Raw genomic sequence first — 22,250 nt, 5'->3', positions numbered from 1 at the left:
AATATGTATCATTGTGGGGGTCTGTGGTCTAATATGTATCATTGTGGGGGTCTGTGGTCTAATATGTATCATTTTGGGGGTCTATGGTCTAATATGCATCATTGTGGGGGTCTGTGGTCTAATATGTATCATTTTGGGATCCTTGACATGACAATGTTACAGCTTTATGCTCTGTTTGTTTGTTTGTTTTCTACATAGACTGGAATCAAGGCTTTCTCCTGTGTGATGCTGACCCCTAGTGGACTGAATGCAGTACTGCACTGCATGAATCATTCTCCTAGATTAAACAGACATAATTACATAAACTCTGTCTGTCTGTCTCTCTGTCTGTCTGTCTGTCTGTCTGTCTGAAGTATTTATTTATGGATGATCTGGTTGGTTTACTTTCAATTTAGATACATTTAATATCAGATCATTTATTATGATACTTATTAAGTATATTTAATATAAGCAAGTAACGGACGGACGGACGGACGGACGGACGTCCGTCCGTCTTATACTTGCTTATATTAAATATACTGAAGTATCATAATAAATGATCTGATATTAAATGTATCTAAATTGAAAGTAAACCAACCAGATCATCCATAAATAAATACTTAAGTGAGAGTAGTTTTGCCTAAATACCAGCCCTGAATGTATACTCTGCAGTATGACAGTGTCTTACTGACTACAAGTGATCTACAAATTCACAACGTCAGTGAGTTTGTAGATCAGTTCTTAAACCTGCCGTTTCTGTGGGAAGCGGAAATCCTGGTTTCTATTTACTATTCAGAGTCAACATCCGGTGTAGAGCCCGCCTACTGTATCCTGTAAATTAGTGATTGAGTTACACACTGTGACCTCTCACCCTCCTCCACCCACTCCTATTTATCTTGGCGGATGAAAACCGTTATGTCTCCATTACAGGGTGTTGTTTCTCTACAAAATACAGTGAGGATTATCATCATCAGTGAGTTGAAGTTTAAAGTGAATTCTTGGTAAGTGTTGATATTTAAACATTCTTTACATTCTAAAGGAAATGGTTGTGAAAATCTCATCAATACTTTTTAAATGTTTCCTGAACTATCTTTAGTTTAGTGTTTATAGACTTTAATTCATCCTGCTTGCTGTAAGTCTCTGAAACTATTCTCATTGTTGGTGAAGTATATCTATATATTTTATATTATGTTTTAACTCTATGAGTATATCAGGTTGATTTATACTTTAAATATAAATGGAGAAACGGTGTACCGTGAAGGGACTCCCTCTTTCTTTGGTGGTTCGACCGGGTGGGCGTGTTGCGTCCTGCACCTGCAGAGAGCACTGCTGCGTCCTGTAAAACCACGCCCACCTGGTTGAAACACCAACGACAGAGGGAGTCCCAAACATACATACGGTTGTGCACATGCGCACTAGCGCTGGAGCGTACCATAAACCATAGATATATATAAAGGCTAGATGGCTCAAGGGGACGGCGCAAGCGTAGCTCAACCGCGGCCATCTTGGGACGGTCATTCATAACATTATGTCTATGGTGCATGTACTTTGAAATAACCATAGCGTGCTCAATTTTCATCTGATTTTCAAACGGTTTGGTGTATTGTAAACACCAAAGATGTAGTTATGATACTGCATACTTATAATTATAATCATGTTTTTATTTTTATTTTATAATTTTATAATTTTATAATTTTATTACATCTTTGGTGTTTACAACACACCAAACCGTTTGAAAATCGGATGAAAATTGAGCACGCTATGGTTATTTTAAAGTATATGCTCCATAGACATAATTTTATGAATGACTGTTTCAAGATGGCCGCCATGTGGCAACGTCGTACTCCATTGGCCAGCAGCGCGGGTGAGTCATCTAGCCTTTATATATATCTATGCCATAAACGGCCAACGTGCCATGATAGATGCCACACGTTGTGAGCTTGTTGGTCTGTTATTTTTGAAAATGTTAAAATATGACCTTTATTGGAAGGTTGAGCCCCTTGAGATGAATCCATAATTCCTGAAAAGTCCTTAATTAATTATCACAGATTTACAAAAATACAATACAAACAACAGCTCTCCGAGAGAGAGAGAGAGAGAGAGAGAGAGAGAGAGAGAGAGAGAGAGAGAGAGAGAGAGAGAGAGAGAGAGAGAGAGAGAGAGAGAGAGAGAGAGAGAGAGAGAGAGAGAGAGAGAGAGAGAGAGAGAGAGAGAGATATTAAGTCACAATAATTAAGGTAATAATAAAATAAAACTTGACAGTGTGTCTTCTGGGTTTGAGTGTAAACCAGGTCAGTGACTTGTACATAAAGCAGTCTTAGGTTATGTAAGGACACCTCAAGACTAATCTTTATTACAATTATTATAAATGACATTAAGATGATTGAGATTTGTATTTATGATATCTGCACTATGTTTTGGATATGTTAATGTTATGTTAATTATGTGTGTTTACAGTAATGGCTCCTAAAAGGAGGAGACTACAGCAGAGAGATGCAGATGATCAGAACAACTCTTTGCAGAGTGATACTCATTCACTGGATGTTTTCAGAGCTCCAGGTATGTCTGTGTGCAACCATGACTGTAGTACAACGATTAAAGCATGTTTTAAAATATGCATTCATTGGTAGTCTTCAACAGGAATATTTATTTTAAAAATGCATTCATAATGCTGATATTTTTGGGCGGTGTAGCCGCCCCTATAAGTGGGGTTGGGACACCTCATTAGTACACCCTTTCCTGCACTGTGATTGGCCCATAATAGTACACCCCTCTACATTAGTACACCCCTAGCTGTACTGTGATTGGCTGACTCTATTGGCTGACTCTATTCAGCACTGTGATTGGCTAGCGAGACACATGATGAAACTAATAACCTATAAATAGGACTATGCACTTAAAAAAAAAAAATGTTGAAGTGAGCTTCCATCACTGTGATGACCACTGTGATGACCACACCGCCCACTTCACACTGGGTGTGATTTTTGGGCGGTGTAACCGCCCCTATACCCCCCCCCCCCCCCAACCCTGCGCTGTGATTGGCCACCAGTGTACCCCCCTAACCCTGCACCGTGATTGGCCAATCACAGTCTATTCAGGACTGTGATTGGCTAGTGAAACATGACACATGTGCATAGCCCTATAAATAGGACTATGCACTTAAAAAAAACACATTTATATATTTTTTAAGTTAGGGGTGTACAATGGTTGGTCCACAATATTACTTTTCTTTAAGTGAACTTCCATCACTGTGATGACCACTGTGACCACACCGCCCACTTCACACTGGGTGTGATTTTTGGGCGGGGAAACCGCCCCTATAAGTGAGGTTTGGAAATGTGTACAATTATCTTGGGCAGTGAAACCGCCCCTATAAGTGAGGTTTGGAAATTTGTACAATTATCCTGCGCTGTGATTGGCCAATCACAATCTATTCAGGACTGTGATTGGCCAGTGTCACATGACACATGTGCATAGCCCTATATAAGAAACCATAACTTTAAAAAAAACATACATTTGTTTTTTTAAAGTTATGGTTTCGTCCATCATAAAGAGTGTTTCAATAAATGTATTTATCTTTTGTACATGATTGGTTGACTCCATTCAGTATTATGATTAGCTAGCAAGACACCGCCCACTTCACACAGGGTGTGATTATTTTGAATTATTTAACCATTTTTGAAAACTTGCACCTATACTGGCATGCCCAAAATAGGTATCAGCTTGAAAGTGGTTCAGTATTACTGCAATGGGGGAAAAAATAAAATAAACAAAGTGCCTTCTTCTCTTCCAGGGATGGAGGCTACAGACATTATCACACATAACAAGATAAAACTTCAACACATTCTAATGTCAAACATTCACTTTGTCAGTGAGTGTGTTTTTGAAGAAAAAATGGTGGTGCGCCACGAATACATGGACCTGAAAAGCATTTCTCTCCCATCCAAGGCAGCCACTGAACTTGTGGACAAAATGATTTTCAAGGGTGAAACAACATGCAGGTCGTTCCTGCGTCTGCTACAAGACACAAAACTAACAGACGTGTTTCCTGATCTGAAGACAATGCCATGGTACAACCCTCCATCCACACCTTCAACTGACCCAACCACACAGTCATCTGAGGAGGAAGTCAAGGTGTTGAGTTGTGAACATCCAGAGGAGCATCAACTGTTCTGTGAGGAAGAACAGAGAGCTGTGTGTCGTATCTGTGACTCCTCTCACCACCCTGGTCACAAGCTGGTTCCTATAGAACAAGCAGTCAACAACCTGAAGGTCCAACTGAAGTCTGACCTCAGGACTCTAAAGGACAAGAGGACCAAATTCAAAAACATTAAAAATAGATACAATAATGAAGTGGTTCCACACAACAAGAAGCAGGTTTTGGTCACAGAGAAGCAGATCAGAGCAGAGTTTAAAAAGCTCCACCAGTTCCTGACAGAGGAAGAGGAGGCCAGACTGGCAGCTCTGAGGGAGGAAGAGGAGCAGAAAGAGAAGACTGTCAGCCGACAGATGGAGATAATTCAGGAGCAGATCTCCTCTCTCTCAGACAGTATCTCTGCTGTAGAACAAGAGCTACAGAAACACAATCTGTCATTTCTCAGCAGTTATAAACACACTCAGACTAGAACCAGAGTCCAGTGTATACTGTCAGATCCACAGCTGGACTCAGGAGCACTGATAAACGTGGCCAAACACATGAGAAACCTGAGCTTCACAGTCTGGGAGAAGATGAAGGAGAGGGTCAAGTTCACTCCTGTCATTCTGGACCCAAACACGGCAAACCCTGTTCTCTCTCTGTCTGAAGACTTGACCAGTGTGAGAAAGCTAGACACAAAGCAGCACCTTCCTGACAATCCAGAGAGGTTCACACATAATACTGATGTTCTGGGTTCAGAGGGTTTCAGTTCAGGAAAACACAGCTGGGAGGTGGAGGTTGGCGACCATCCTGACTGGAGTATAGGTTTGGCTAAAGAATCTGTGGACAGGAAGGGAAATAAATGTGTCGCACCAGAATATGGATTCTGGTGTTTATGGCAGAAGGATGGTGTCTATACTGATGGGTATGATAAAACCATTTCAGTGCAGAGGAATCCTGAGAGGATCAGAGTCAAGCTGGACTATGACGGGGGGGAGGTGTCCTTCTACGACCCTGAAGACATGACTCACATCTTCACTCATAAAGAAACTTTCACTGACAAACTCTACCCATTTTTCTCTATTGGAAAGGCTGGTGATGCTGAAACCATTGATATCAAAATCTGTTAAAGGGACACTTCACCCAAAAAAAACTTTGTTTCAATGGATTAGTCTGAAGTGCCCCTTTAACACATTCCCTGCCAGAGGGTTTTTTTTATTTTACTTCCCCCAGTGCCAGTGTTTAATTTTTTTTTTTTAAGGAGCCGAGATACAGGATTTTAAAGTAATAAGTTAACCAAGGAGTGAATGGAGCTAGAAATCTTTGGATCGTGATATCTCTGGTTCTGTGTGGATAAATTGAAAAAAAAAAAGACAAAAAAAAAAAAAACGGTTATACTCGTGGATGGATTATCTTGGCAGTAAACGGGTGTATTTTTCATCAACGGTTATACTCGTGATTGGCAGGTAAGACATGTCTCTCTGGGATGTTATCAGACACTTTTGGGAGGTCAGGGGATCAGATGAAAACAACAAAGGCACTCAAACAAACACAACAACAAAAACAACAACAGCTGTGAAAAAAAAATTAATGTATTCTGATGTGAAATCATTCAATATGCATCTTTTCACAGCAGACATGTTAACGTGTGGCCGTTGTACTCTGATACAGCTGGAAAACTACCAAACACACTTGTATTTGATATTGAAGGATGTTTATTTTATACTGTTATTGATTGATTGATTGACATTTTTATTAGGCAAAAATAATACGATCATATTTCACCAATTCTAGCATCCCTACACTGGCTCCCAATCACTTTCAGAATTGACTTTAAAATGTTATTAATTACCTTTAAGATCTCTGGTCTGGCCCCTTCATACATCTCCGACCTACTCGAGCCATATAAACCAGAGTGCAATTTGAGGTCCTCAGACAAAGCTCTACTCAAAATCCCATTCTCCAATAAAAAAACAAAAGGTGATCGGGCCTTCGCTTTTAGAGCCCCGACTCTCTGGAATGCCCTTCCTTTAGAGATCAGGCTTGCAGAGTCTGTGCCCCGGTTCAAATCCCTCCTGAAAACCCACTTATATACTGTAGAGTCGCTTTTATTACCTAAAGACTTTTACCCATTGTGTCCTACTGTATTGCTGCATAATTTATTTTTTCTGTTTTTGCTTTTAATGTTTTCATATTTTTCTGCTCTCCTACTGTATGATGTATTTTATATATGTGAAGCACTTTGTAACTTTGTTTCGAAAGGTGCTATATAAATAAAGCTTTATTATTATTATTATTATTATTATTATAATGTAAAACAACACAGTTACATTTGTAATACTTTTGTCTAAAAGGTCCGTCCAAACAAGTCCTTGCGGACTTGTTTCCGTTGAGGTCCTTGGTATTCAATGTTATATCGTTGTTTTCGGGCAGAAACCTCTTATCTCCATATTTCCACCTTTTAGGTTTTAATGCCCTACTCTATAATACTAGTGTCACACAAAAGTAGCAAAAATAGCCTGCAAAATCTGCAAGCTCACAGCGTGTCGCATCGCGACACGCTGTGAGCTTGTAGATCAGTTATTTTAGCTTTTTTTTTTAAGGTTTTGAAGTGAAAGTTAAAGTGAGTCTGTGGGTTTTATGAATATTGAACCAATGAAAAGTATCAACAAGATCATGTGACTAAATAATAAATACATTGAAACCATTTCCTGAAAAGTAACAGTTTTGTCATCCTGACAGAGAGCATATGTTATGACTGTTCTTCATCATTCTACTGTAGATCATTGATCTGCTTTGTGTTTATGAATGAAATATTGATCTCGAATGGAACTTGTTGTAATGATTGTTGTGTTTTCAGTGTGTAGAATACTGGACTACACACTAAATGACACAAATAATGGTGTTGTAGTTTCCACTGGAACATGATACTAATTTATTTAAGACCTGAGGCCCATTCTACAAATGCTTCTAAATCACTACTTCTCATGCTTTCAAGATTTGTAAAAATCTGCAGCGCGGCATATATATATATATATATATATATATATATATATATATATATATATATATATATATATATATATATAAAATCTCTATCAATGTGTCGTCACGGCATCAGACGCAAACAAATCAGTCAGATCCATATATGGGCATAAAATGGGGCATGCCCAACATGGGCATAAACTGATCTTCCTTCTTTCTTTTTTTGTATATATTATCATTGGCATTCATATATCCACAATGTAATCAACATAATACTATTATACAAATTATACAAAGTATTTATTAATATGATTTCAATGTTATTACCACTTGTGATAATGAGTCTATCCTTATTGTTAAGATGTATACTTAAAATAAATCAGAAGTTTTTCAAAATAATTTGTAATTCTTTTTTGGGTGGTTAAGTGGCTCAGAGGTTAATAATGCAACATTTGTTTTAAAACGTGCAGCACATTGGAATAGACACTATGGCACATTAGAAGTGCATACATTTAGTATACATTTAGGGCTAGGCCAATGTGTTCCTGGTAAAATTATTATTTTCAATGTTTCATGGCAAAAATTAAATATTGATGAAAATGTCCATCACGAGCTGCCATGGTGATGACCCCAGCTTAACCTGATGTGACGACAAAGTAGATTTTTGATCACACTATAACCACAGAGAGACAGCCCACCCCCGCAAGAGCACCAGCAAGAGCCTGCTGAACCCTGTTGCAGGAAGAGACATGGCAGCCAACACCAGTCAGAACCAGGAGCCATGCTCCAGACACAGCTAGGCAGGGAAATAAATAAAAACCAAGCTATGATGACTAAAACTAAGACTAAATATATTGACGATTTCGTCAACAAATAACAACAAAAAACTAGACTAAAATGTTAGTGAGGGACTAGTGGAGAAGAGAACATTTTATGTTTGGTTGCGCTCGGGTTTTACGCTCTGAAAATGGCAGAACTACAAGCTCACAACATGCGTTGTAAAAAATAAATAAAAAGAAATAAATAAAAAGAAAATAAACACTGTTTCTTGCAACGTCATAAACACTGTTTCTTGCAACGTCATCCACCTCCGCTCCATGTCGGTGGATATTCACCCTGTCGGGATTTAATTTTCAATAATGACCACCTCACCGTACATTATCCCTTACATAATATATATATAAACCACTGGTCTGTTACTGCGTGTAACAGTTAATATTCACAGTTAGATGTTCATTCACTGTTCCCACCACTAGATGTCACCCTCAACACATGTACAGTATCACATTCACTCACACATATAGATATACAGACTCTCTTCTCTCCTCTACTCTCCTCTCCTTTCCTCTCCTCTCCTCTCCTCTCCTGGGTGTGACACAAAGGGTGTCTAAAACATTTAAAACCATTGCACATTGAACCTGTCCATAACAATCTAATCCAAGTTTTATTGTTTATAATCATCCTATTAAATATTAACCAACATCATCTACTCACAATCACTCATGTCATTCCTTCAAGTGTTGTTAATATTTATGTTTTTCTTTTAAATGTTCTTATTCTGAAGAAAAGGGTCTTTCCAGCTAAGTTCATCTACATTAATTACATGAATTCAAAGAAGTATTGAAAACACTGTAAGGTTTTATTTTCTCTTTCTTCAGACTGCTCCCCGGGCCAGTGTAATAACTGGATGTAGAGCCAGTGTAATAACTGGATGTAGAGCCAGTGTAATAACTGGATGGAGAGCCAGTGTAATAACTGGATGTAGAGCCAGTGTAATAACTGGATGTAGAGCCAGTGTAATAACTGGATGTAGAGCCAGTGTAATAACTGGATGGAGAGCCAGTGTAATAACTGGATGGAGAGCCAGTGTAATAACTGGATGGAGAGTCAGTGTAATAACTGGATGGAGAGTCAGTGTAATAACTGGATGGAGAGCCAGTGTAATAACTGGATGGAGAGCCAGTGTAATAACTGGATGGAGAGCGCACTACAAATACTGAGCCTCTGAACCTATGAACCTATAAAGTTTATCATCTGAGATTTGCTGATCAGTGGTGCACAGTAACGGAGTAAACGTATAGAGTACTGTACTTAAGTACAGATTCTGAGGATCTGTATTTTACATGAGTGTTGGATTTGTTTTGGTACTTATTACTCTTACTTGAGTACATTTCCGAGACAAACATTTTACTTTTACTCGAGTACTTTTAGGTTGGCTGTTTTCTTTTGTTCTTCCCTAAAATACAATTGGCCACACTTCTGCTCACACTAGCCGTGTTTCTGTACTTTAAGTATTTTTAAAAGCATGTACATTTACTGTTACTTGAACTTTAAGTATTTTGCAAATCATGTACTTTTGAGTACTTAAGTATATTTAAAAGCAATTACCTTTTTACTCTTACTTGAGTAACATTTTGACTGAGCTACTTTTACTTGTAGTAGAGTAAATTTGACCAGGAGTATCTGTACTCTTACTCAAGTACTGGGGTCGAGTACTTCGTCCACCTCTGATGCTGATACCAGTATTTACAGTACTCTAAATCATCTACCCTCATGAGAAACTGTTGTCAGTCTTGACATGTCCTGCGTCTCCATTACAGGGTGTTGTTTCTCTACAGAACAATACATACTCATAGTGAGGATTATCATCATCAGAAAGTTGAAGTAATTGGTAAGTGTTGATATTTAAACATTCTTTACATTCTAAAGGAAATGGTTGTGAAAATCTCATCAATACATTTTAAATGTTTCCTGAACTGTCATGTGTGTTTATAGACTTTAACACTTCCTGTGTCTCACAGCTTCTGTTGTAAAGAGAGTCTGAAATCATCCTTATTGTTTGATTCTAATAGGAAATTCAATATATCGTCACCGTCGGGCGCAAACCTCCTATCTCCATTGTTCAACCTTTTTATTTTCTTTACAGGCAGGATTAGAGATCTGTGTGAGTGAGTGCACAAACTCCCCCCTCCCCTCTCTGACAGGTATCAAAGTGATTGCTGTCTTTGATGCATTCATTGATTAGAGAGAACACTAACGAGTTTGACACGTTTATGGCCCAATCAATCCACTCCTGCACAACCCCTCTGAAATTCAAAGGGATCAATTAAGAGCTCCGGCAGAGCCCCCCCCCCCCCCCCCCTCACAGACTGTTCAGTCCCTGCAAAGGGATGAATGTCAACATAAACAGTTACATTTAGGCTCAAAGTTACCTAGTCTACCTTTAAATAAATCAATGCTATTGAATATCCTTCATGTCTGTCTGTGGGTTTTACACATATCGACCCAATGAAATGTATTAAAAAGCACTTCTGACTAAACCTCCTAACTCCATTGGATCCTCACATTGTCAGTCAAACCTCCTAACTCCACACAGAGCAGAGTGCAGAGTGGAAGATAAACAACCTTTAAAACCACTCAGTTTTCTTTCTGTCTGACTTCATCATTCTGATCAATGATGGACAAAAACCTCCACATTAATGGTCAAGGACCTCCTAACTCCACTTGAGCTGTATTTGGGTAAAGTGATGATAATATAAAATCACCATAAAGTATTGTTTTCATTTCCTAAAAAGTCTATATTTTGGACATAGTTGGTTTCTGCCTGACAGCAGAGATATTATACTTGTGAATCAAAATAACACATTATACACATTATGCATTATACTACTAATTTATATTTATGAATACAAAACAGAAGCAGAAAAAGGCACGGTGGCAAAGATTTATACAAAATAATGCTAAAAGGATTAAACCCAAAATAAGCCCTCAGGGCTTGTTTCCATTGAGGTCCTGTGTATTCAATTCATCGAGACATTTAAAGACAAACAAACAATAATATACATTAATAAGCAAAACATCATATATACGAGTAGTAATAAAAAAGAAAGAAATATGTACAGTAAAATATTGGGGGGTGGTGGGGGTCATTTCTGGTGATTTGGTAACATTTAACCACTTAAAACCTTATTAATGTGTTGTGCGACAAATAGCAAAATTGGTTGATCTACATGCTCACAATGTCATATTTTGTCAGCTTGTAGATCGGCTAATTTCGATATTTATAAAAAAGTTTTATTTTTGTGAATAGCTGAAAAGATTTCTAAACTTTTCACCTATCATGTCATGGCCCAAAATAAGGACTCCATGTTGAAAGTGACTGAAGTATTATTACAACGGGGGAAATGGTTCATAAACAATGTTCCTTCTTCTCTTCCAGGGATCAACATGGAGGCTAAATATATTATCATAAAGAACAAGACAAAACTTCAAGGTATTCTAATGTCAAACATTCACTTTGTCAGTGAGTGTGTTTTTGAAGAACAGCTTGTGACGGACCGTGAGTACAACGACCTGAAGAGCATCTCTCTGCCATCCAAGGCAGCCACTGAACTTGTGGACAAAATGATTTTCAAGGGTGAAACAACTAGCAGGTCGTTCCTGCGTCTGCTACAAGACACAAAACTAACAGACGTGTTTCCTGATCTGAAGGACAGGAAGAACCTGATGGACCAACTGAAGTCTGACATTAATTATCTACAGGACAAGAGGGAGAAATACAAAACAACTGCAAAGAAATACAATAAAGTGGTTCCACACAACAAGAAGCAGGTTTTGGCCACAGAGAAGCAGATCAGAGCAGAGTTTAAAAAGCTTCACCAGGTCCTGACAGAGGAAGAGGAGGCCAGACTGGCAGCTCTGAGGGAGGAAGAGGAGGAGAAGGAGAAGACTGTCAGCAGAAAGATGGAGATCATCCAGGAGCAGATCTCCTCTCTCTCAGACAGCATCTCTGCTGTAGAACAAGAGCTGCAGAAACACAATGTGTCATTTCTCAGCAGTTATAGATACACTAAGACCAGCGCCAGAGTCCAGTGTACACTGTCAGATCCACAGCTGGACTCAGGAGCACTGATAGACGTGACCAAACACCTGAAAAACCTGAGCTTCACAGTCTGGGAGAAGATGAAGGAGAGGGTCAAGTTCACTCCTGTCATTCTGGACCCAAACACAGCATCCCCCTGGCTCTGTCTGTCTGAAGACCTGACCAGTGTGAGACATACAGACACATGGCAGCAGCTTCCTAACAACCCAGAGAGGTTCACTAAGTATACTAATGTTCTGGGTTCAGAGGGTTTCAGTTCAGGAAAACACAGCTGGGAGGTAGAGGTTGGCGACCATCCTCACTGGTTTATAGGTTTGGCTAAAGAATCTGTTGACAGGAAGGGAGAGAAATGTGCCACATCACAATATGGAATCTGGTGTTTAAAGCAGAAGGATGGTGTCTATCGTAATGGGTGTAGTAAAACCATCTCACTGCAGAGGAATCCTGAGAGGATCAGAGTTGAGCTGGACTATGACAGGGGGGAGGTGTCCTTCTACGACCCTGAAGACATGACTCACATCTACACTCATAAAGACACTTTCACTGACAAACTCTACCCATATTTCTGTCTTGGAGAGGCTGGTGATGCTGAAACCATTGATATTAAAATCTGTCAAGTAGAGACACGTCTCTCTGGGATGTTATCAGACACAGACTGTTGGGAGGTCAAGGGGTCAGATGGCACCTCCAAAGCAAAAACAAAAAAACTGTAAGCAGCAGTGAAATTAATCAGTAATATTCATCTTTTCACAGCAGACATTTTGACGGGTAAACACAGCTTAAGTTGAAGGAGCACTTCACCCATTTTCAACCCTACCTTCATACAGTTGGTTCTCACTCATTATAGAATAAGATGACACAGGAACTGTCCATGCTGACACACCTCTGTGTGTGTGTGTGTGTGTGTGTGTGTGTGTGTGTGTGTGTGTGTGTGTGTGTGTGTGTGTGTGTGTGTGTGTGTGTGTGTGTGTGTGTTTGTAACCCTGATACATCTGGACTAACTATCAAACACACTTTGATTTGACATTGAAGAATATTTGTTTTATACTGTTATATCGTTGTTGTCGGGCAGAAAACCTCATATCTCTGTATTTAAACTTTTAGCATTGTTAATAAATGCCCTACTTTGTCATACTACAGTGTCACGCACAAGTAGCAAAAATAGCCGATCTACAAGCTCACAACGTGTCGCATCGCGACACGTTGTGAGCTTGTAGATCGACTATTTTCCGAAGCGGTTAAGTTAAAGTGGTTTAAGTGAGTCTGTGGGTTTTATGAATATTGAACCAATGAAAAGGATCAACAAAATCATGTGACTAAATAATAATGAATATTGAAACAGTTTATTTTTCAGTTTTGGACGTACAAGGTTTCCTCCTGACAGAGAGCAGAATGCTGTCCGGCAGAAACCAGCTAACTCCATTTTTTTCCGCTTTTGCATTTATTTCCATAAATCAGGGCCATTGAACACCCTTTACGTCTGTGTGTTGATTAAAAACATATTGAATCAATGAAAAGTATTCAAAAGTGCTTCTGACAAAAGCAGCTAACTCCATTGGATCCTCAAACTTTCCGCTAAACCAGCTAAGTCCACCAAAGGGGGGTGGAGTTAGCTGGTTTTGCTGACTCCAGGCTCCACCCCCTTTTGACCTCCAACCTCATTGTGAGCATGGAGGTCCATTCAGCTGTTCTTATCAATGATGAACAAAACCTCTTAACTCCACTTTTTGTTTTGTTTTTGTCATTTCCTTAACAATGAACATTTTGGAGTTTAGCTGGTTGCTGCCGGACAGCAGAGATATGTTATGACTATAAGATATGAATGTTCTTCATCATTCTACTGCAGATCATTGATCAGCTTTGTGTTTATGAATGAAATATTGATCTGGAATGGAACTTGTTGTAATGATTGTTGTTTTCAGTGTGTATATATATATTTTTAAAGGTGACAACGCTCACCTTTAAAACGCTCACCTTTAAAAAGCTCACAACGCCTCGAGGCGTTGTGAGCTTGTAGATCCTCTTACTCTTCTCTTATATGGGGTCCGTGGCATAAAATGGGGTCTTGGGTCTAATATTTGTATCATTTGGGGGTCTTTGGTCTAATATGTATCATTTGGGGGTCTGTGGTCTAATTTGTATCATTTGGGGGTCTTTGGTCTAATATGTATCATTTGAGGGTCTTTGGTCTAATATTTGTATCAATTTGGGGGTCCATGGTCTAATATGTATCATTTTGGGGGTCAGTGGTCTAATATGTATCATTTTGGGGGTCTGTGGTCAAATATGTATCAATTTGGGGGTCTGTGGTCAAATTTGTATCAATTTGGGGGTCTATGGTCTAATATGTATCATTTGGGGGTCCGTGGTCTAATTATGTATCATTTTGAGGTCCTTGACATGAAAACATTTCATAATTGTTTTCTACTGGAATCAAGGCTTTCTCCGGTGTGATGCTGACCCCTAGTGGACTGACGTTATCACTGCATGAATAATTCTCCTACATCAAACAGACATAATTAGGCCTACTGTACAGAATAATTAAACAGTGATATAAAAACAAAATATCTGAAATACACACTTGAATAAAAGTCTATCTATCCATATGTCTGTCTGTCTGTCTAAATATCACCCATACTACACTATCAAATGCAATTTGTTTTATTAAATATACTGATACCATAAGTATTAAATGATATTAAATGTATCTAAATTGAACGTAAACCAACCAATGATCCATAAATAAATATGTAATTAAAGTAGCGATAGTAGTTTTACTTAAATAGGCCTACCAGCCCTAAATGTATACTCTGCAGTATGACAGTGTCTTACTGACTAGAAGTGATCTACAAACTCACAACGTCAGTGAGTTTGTAGATCAGTTCTTAAACCTGCCGTCTCTGAGGGAAGCGGAAAGCCTGGTTTCTATTTTCTGTTCAGAATACACATCCGGTTTAAAGCCCGCCTACTGTATCCGGTCATTTCCCCGACCAATACATCAACAAAAACAATCTGTTTCCGTATCCGTTCTGAACCGGATATGCAAAGTGCTGACTGAATGTACTCCAGTCTATTCTCCGCCTCCCAAGGCTGTGTAAAGAAGGAGCAAAGCAGACATGTTGTGATTCTAAACCACTGGGAGGTTTGATGGAATCCATTGAAAACAACGACAGTCACGTGGACAAGTGTTTAAAGAAACAATGTATTTTATTTTGTTAATTGAGACCGTTGGAAATTAAAACGGTTCAGGAAAATGAGTGATTCTGTACACTGTGACCTCTCCTTCTTTAATGTACTCCTTGCCACCATGTGACCTACCTGTAGAAAACCGTTGCGTCTCCATTACAGGTTGTTGTTTCTCTACTGAACAGATAGAGAGGATTATCATCATCAGTGAGTTGAAGATTGATTGATTGATTGATTGATTGATTGATTGGTTGATTACTTAATTAACAGTTTGCAACAAAAAAAAGCACAGAGGTACAGTTCCATACAAAAGGATGCTAAAAGGATAAACCCAAGAAAGCCTTCAGGCTTGTTTCCATTGAGGTCCTGTGTACTCAATTCATCGAAAAACTCCAAGTTTAACGTGAACTGGTAAGTGTTGATATTTAAACATTCTTTAAACATTCCAAAGGAAATGTTTGTGAAAATCTCATTTTAAATGTTTCCTGAAATGTCATGTGTGTTTATAGACTTTAACACTTCCTGTGTCTCACAGTTTCTGTTGTAAGAGTCTGAAATCAATATCATCCTCATTGTTTGATTCCACTAGGAGATTGAACGTATTATACTTGGGGATGTTGTATTATACAATATTTGGTAACTCTTTAACATTTGACTTAAGCCTATGTACTGATCCCTAAGTACTTCGACATGTATTGAAAATAGCCGATCTACAAGCTCACAGCGTGACACGATGTGATGTGCTGCGAGGTTGTAGATTGTCTATTTTCATTACATTTTGGGCAGAAATGTTTGAAATGTTTTCCTATAATGGCATATCCAAAATGGGGACGCTGAAAATAAGGAAGTTGAAAGTGGTTAAGGGTATAGGTACCCTCCTGGTCTCTATACCACCTCCCCCATGACAGCCGGGGCGCCTGATGGAGGGGAAAGGAACTGGTTGGAATAACGTGTTCCTTCCACGCGCTACGTCCTACCGGGGAAACTCTCCCCTGTCATGTGACAAGAAGGTCCAGTTGGCTCTCATGCATTGAAGGAGGCATGAGCTCGGCTCTGGGCTCCCTAGGCTTGGCGGGGGGGAGTGTAGCGCCCAGGATCACTTAGACAATTGGCACTGGGTAAAAAAGGGTTGCAAAATCGTGCGATAAAAAAGAAAAAAAAAGAAAGAAAGTGGTTAAGAATTAAATCCTATGGGCTGGGGGGCGGAGCCTGTCAGCAGGGAGTGTTGGGCGGGAGGAGTAGGACGAAGGCCCTACGTCCTCCCGGTGGAGGCTCCTAACTGGCAGGTGAGTCAGTAGAATACGACAGAAGTGACAACACAGAAATGTGTGTGGGGGGGGGGGGGGGGATTAATTGGCACAACGACTAAATTGTGGAGAAAAAAGGGGGTGAAAATAATTGGCTACTATAAATAAAAAAAATCAAACAAAATTAAACAATGTTCCTTATTCCAGTGGTTTTCAACCTTTTTCATGCCAAGGACCCCTAAATTGATATACATTTGGCCACGGACCCCCATTTGAAAATGTGTTGTGCCAGGGACCCCCAGAAGCAAAGATATCAGTCAATTTGCGCTTTAAAAAATATAAATATTCAAAGATATGCATACTTTTTCAAGGTTTTTCAAAAATAGCAGATCTACAAGCTCATAGCGCGGCACTCGGTGCCGCGCTATGAGCTTGTAGATCTGCTATTTTCGAATAGCCAAAGCTAAGTGGTTAAAAATCATTGTGACGCTATGTTAACTTATTTCGCTGGGGACCCCCTGGTACCCCCCCAAGGACCACTGGTGGTCCCCGGACCACTGGTTGAAAACCACTGCCTTATTCAATCCTTCTTCTCTTCCAGAACATGGAGGCTACAGACATTATCAGACAGAACAAGACAAAACTTCAACACGTTCTAATGTCACACATTCACTTCATCATCCAGTGTGTATTTGAAGAAAAGCTACTGGTGCGTTTTGAATACATGAAGCTGAAAGCCATCTCTCTGCCATCCAAGGCAGCCACTGAACTTGTGGACAAAATGATTTTCAAGGGTGAAACAACGTGCAGGTCGTTCCTGCGTCTGCTACAAGACACAAAACTAACAGACGTGTTTCCTGGTCTGAAGACAATGCCATGGTTTAACCCTCCATCCACATCTTCAACTGACCCAACCACACAGTCAACTGAGGAGGAAGTCCAGGTGTTGTGTTGTGAACATCCATTGAAGGATACACGTTTCTGTGAGGAAGAACAGAGAGCTGTGTGTCGTATCTGTGACTCCTCTCACCACCCTGGTCACAAGCTGGTTCCTGTAGAACAAGCAGTCAACAAACTGAAGGACCAACTGAAGTCTGACCTCAGGACTCTAAAGGACAAGATGAACAAATACAACCACTTTAAAACTAGGTATGATAATGAAGTGGTTCCACACAATAAGAAGCAGGTGGAGGCCACAGAGAAGCAGATCAGAGCAGAGTTTAAAAAGCTCCACCAGGTCCTGACAGAGGAAGAGGAGGCCAGACTGGCAGCTCTGAGGGAGGAAGAGGAGCAGAAGGAGGAGATCGTTCAGATCATCCAGGAGCAAATCTCCTCTCTCTCAGACAGCATCTCTGCTGTAGAACAAGAGCTGCAGAAACACAGCGTGTCATTTCTCAGCAGTTATAAACACACTCAGACTAGAACCAGAGTCCTGTGTACACTGTCAGATCCACAGCTGGACTCAGGAGCACTGATAGACGTGGCCAAACACCTGAGAAACCTGAGCTTCACAGTCTGGGAGAAGATGAAGGAGAGGGTCACGTTCACTCCTGTTATTCTGGACCCAAATACAGCATACACTTATCTCTGTCTGTCTGAAGACCTGACCAGTGTGAGAAATACTGAGAGAATGCAGCAGCTTCCTGACAATCCAGAGAGGTTCAATAATGGTACTGATGTTCTGGGTTCAGAGGGTTTCAGTTCAGGAAAACACAGCTGGGAGGTAGAGGTTGGAGACCATCCTTGCTGGAATTTAGGTTTGGCTAAGCAATCTGTTGAAAGGAAGATACATTCATATTCCTCACCAGAATATGGAATCTGGTGTTTATGGCAGAAGGATGGTCGCTATAGCAATGGGTGTAGTGACACCATCTCACTACAGAGGAATCCTGAGAGGATCAGGGTTCAGCTGGACTATGACAGGGGGGAGGTGTCCTTCTACGACCCTGAAGACATGACTCACATCTACACTCATAAAGACACTTTCACTGACAAACTCTACCCATATTTCTCTATTGGAGAGGCTGGTAATGCTGAAACCATTGATATCAAAATCTGTCAAGTACCAGTGATGGAAGAAATGCTCAGGTCTTTTACTTAAGTAAAAGTACAAATACCACAGTGTAGAAATACTGTTACGAGTAAAAGTGTTTCTAGGACATTTCAGTAAACGATTAATTGTCACACAAATGATTGCGATTAACGATTGAACTGTGTTTGTGTGACATTTACATTCTCTTTGGATTTTAGTCCTCATAAACAAAGGTTGCACTGGGCAGATATATGATAAATAACTTCAACATACAAAGAAATTACTGATGTTATAACAATCAGAACCATAAAGTTGTATGTCTGAGTTATATTAAAGAAATAAAGGTCCTGTACCTGCGTTAGTAATTCTTTATACTGTAAACTGTATTGCAGACCAAAAGGAAAACCAAAAGGAGTACTTTATCTGACCCACTCTTAATCACAAACAAAAATAATTCAAGTAAACGATCACTACACTTCAAAAATACAAATGAAAACGATCAAAATCTTTAGTCCCGCAGATGCAAAGTTCTTTTAAATGTCTCCAATGAGTATTGTAATTGTAAAGTAATCCAAAAGTAATCCAACAGATATTGTCGATCTGCTCTTTTCCAAAAATCAAGTAAATCCCAAAGTCATCAAATGAAAAGGCAATGCATTGCGTAAAAAAATATATATTCCCCACCCAACCTTCAAGGCAGGAGGCCACATGGGTTGCTTTGTCCAAAAGCTCTGACTGTCTTCAGCGCTAAACCCTCAGAAATGTTCCTCGACCAAACTTCTCTCCTTCCAGCTCCCAAAGTTCTCCGGCCACACTACTCAGTGGTTTATTAATTCCTGATTTTGGTTTAGTTCAGGCTTACAAGAGTCTCCTTCTCAAACACCACCAAACACTCTTTTTTAATACCTAAAATGGAACCCCCGGCCGCCTCACTTCCTGTCTTTTTATAGCTGTTCCTGATACCTCACTTCCTGTGGAACTTTTGCTACATGTGCTGCTTTTTCCCCACAGCGCCCCCTATGAGTGAACCATGTCAACAGAAAATGAATCATAATGGCCATACCTTACACAAAACAATGTTTTGCCCCCATACACTACATTTAGGTGTTAAAGGGGCCACACCATGAATTTAATTTTTTTTTTGGGGGGGGGGGGGGTATTTTTTGGGCTCCCCAGTGTCTCTTGTACCCCAAAAAATATTTTTTTTTAACATTCAGTCATTCATTCTCATTTCAGAGATTTTCAGAATGGGCGTGTCTGAACAGGCCATTTCAGAATGGCAATGCAAGTGACATCACTTGCATTGCCATTGCATTGATGATGGCCAGACAGAATTGCTCAGTAGCCCCCCCCCCCCCCCCCTGCCCAAAAGGACGTTTTGGTATTGCAGCTGAAAGTGCTGTATAAGCCAGAGACAATTGACTTGGGATGAGTATATCTGAGTGATGATTTAGGCTCAAACCTTTTGAAAAAGGTTTGAGGGACATACACCATTATGATATTAAAAAAAAAATTAATTCATGGTGTAGATCCTTTAAATATTCAACCATATTTTAACCAATATATTCCCCTATTATCACCAAGTATGTTATGTTTCTTGTGTATCTTTTTCTTTCAATACTCATCATACCTGGACAGGAAATACATTATTTCACACATTTATGTGGCAGTGTCACAACATATTTAACACTTTTATACGACTTAAACTAAAATAGCTGATGCAATTTCTACTTTTTTATATTTGAAAATGTATGTAAATTGTTCAACATTGAGACGATTAGGCGATTATTGTAATAATTATGACAGGCCTAATCATAATATGATTAGGCCTGTCATAATTATTACAATTGCTTATAGTTAACTTATCAAAAGTAAGAGTACGCATTATGCAGAAAATGAATTTCACAATAATAAATATTACTTTAACGGATTATAGAGCAACTATTGATGTTTTAACCACATTCACCATTTTAAATAAAGATAGTTTATAGCAGATCTACATCGTGTGGCATTGCGATGCGTTTTGAGCTTGTGGATTAGTTATTTTTTTGCATATGATGAAGTGGAATGGGCTTAAGCTGTTAATATGTAGTTAATGATAGAAGGAGGGGCTTATTATATTCTTCTGTTCTGTGTGTTTATATATACTTGTGAGGTCACATTTTACATAATGGGGAGAGTTAGGTAAGATGATGAGCACATGTTTAGGCTACTCATCGTTGCTGTCAGGGTGATAAAGACCCCTAAACTATGTCGTCAGGGGCGTCAATTGGGTATGGCATATTTTATTTTTAAATCAAATAATTATGAATAGTAACCTAATGCAGGTGTAAGACCATTGTGTTTGTATTGTGTTATAATGTATAGTTTTCTATGCATTTTGAGGGTCCCCCAAAAACAATTTCTGCCAGGATAGGTGTCCCTTATTTATCTCTGGGAGTTGGCAGCCCTAACCTTGCCATACCTCAGCTTTTGCTGAACTGACGCCACTGTCGGTGGCACACACACACACACACTACTAAACTACAGTAACTACTAAAACCAATTAACTGATACATGGGTTTAAATGTAGTTACTGCACCTTTTTCTTTTATTTTTTTGCACAATTATGCTGCAATCCTTTGATCGTAGATATTTCTCTGTTACCTTGAAAATGTTGTATCTACTGTACTCTTTTATTCTCCTCTCCCTGAAACCTGTTCTTAACTGCTGTACTGTCTTTGGCAACTGAATTTCCCCTGCAGAATTAATAAAGGTCTTATATCTTATCTTATCTTATCTTATTGCACTGTATAATAAATATAGTACTTTTTAATGATACTGTCAAATAAATACAGTACTTTTTAATGATACTGTCAAATAAATATAGTACTTTTTAATGATAGGCCTACTGTAAAATAAATATAGTACTTTTTAATGATAGGCCTACTGTAAAATAAATACAGTACTTTTTAATAGATACAAGAAGAGTGGGCACCGTGATCTAAAATTGGCTATTTTTTCCAAAAGTAGCCTCATGTAAAGTATCATGATGTGAACATGTACGGTACATCATTATCAGAGATAAATGTATCCTTCAACTTCTTGTTTATGCCCCAAAAATGGGTCCCGACCCACCGTTTGGGAACCACTGCCTAACCTAAACCTAACCTCAGAACCACGCCCACCTGGGCGAAACACCTGGGAAATGAGAGAGAGTCTGGTGGTTGCACAATGTGGACAAGGTGGCGTGTAGTTGCACTATCTGGCCACAGGGTGGCATCAAAACCACAGTAACAGAGACATTACATTACAGACATCTGGGGTCCTCAACCAAGTTGAAAGAGACTCTTCAAAGAACATTTACACACTAAATGGAAACACACTTTAAAGCTGCCATCCGGGACTTGTTTTAATGAATAAAACGCTATTTTAACCAATCTTTATGATAGAGTATGTTAATACAATATAACTTATACAATCTGTATGGTAGAGTATGTTAATATACAATATAACTTATACAATCTGTATGGTAGAGTATGTTAATATACAATATAACTTATACAATCTGTATGGTAGAGTATGTTAATATACAATATAACTTATACAATCTGTATGGTAGAGTATGTTAATATACAATATAACTTATACAATCTGTATGGTAGAGTATGTTAATACTATATAACTTATACAATCTGTATGGTAGAGTATGTTAATACTATATAACTTATACAATCTGTATGGTAGAGTATGTTAATACTTGTACAGTGGTGGAAAGTAGCTATAAGTATATTTACTTACTGTAAGTAGCCTACTCTACTACAA

At 39.0% G+C, this 22,250-nt stretch overlaps 2 protein-coding genes across 2 annotated transcripts; both read left to right on the top strand.

Moving 5' to 3' along the window:
* Positions 1–868: 868 nt before the first annotated feature.
* Positions 869–12,694, top strand: LOC308101599 (uncharacterized protein; the record flags this gene model as incomplete). The annotated part of the gene is made up of 4 exons (XM_080451020.1): positions 869–980; positions 2,437–2,538; positions 3,773–5,239; positions 11,319–12,694. Exons 2-4 carry the CDS (start codon positions 2,439–2,441, stop codon positions 12,692–12,694), a joined length of 2,943 nt encoding a protein of 980 aa, XP_080307146.1. The 5' UTR covers positions 869–980; positions 2,437–2,438.
* Positions 12,695–17,121: 4,427 nt separating this feature from the next.
* On the top strand, positions 17,122–18,705 carry LOC308101248 (zinc-binding protein A33-like). Its single transcript, XM_080450646.1, has one exon. It carries the CDS (start codon positions 17,139–17,141, stop codon positions 18,513–18,515), a length of 1,377 nt encoding a protein of 458 aa, XP_080306772.1. The 5' UTR covers positions 17,122–17,138; the 3' UTR covers positions 18,516–18,705.
* The last annotated feature ends 3,545 nt before the right edge of the window (positions 18,706–22,250 follow it).

The sequence above is a fragment of the Gymnoscopelus braueri genome (assembly GCF_963280865.1).
Source record: "Gymnoscopelus braueri genome assembly, chromosome: 15".
Lineage (NCBI taxonomy): Eukaryota > Metazoa > Chordata > Actinopteri > Myctophiformes > Myctophidae > Gymnoscopelus > Gymnoscopelus braueri.
This window is presented reverse-complemented; position numbering and strand designations above follow the sequence as displayed.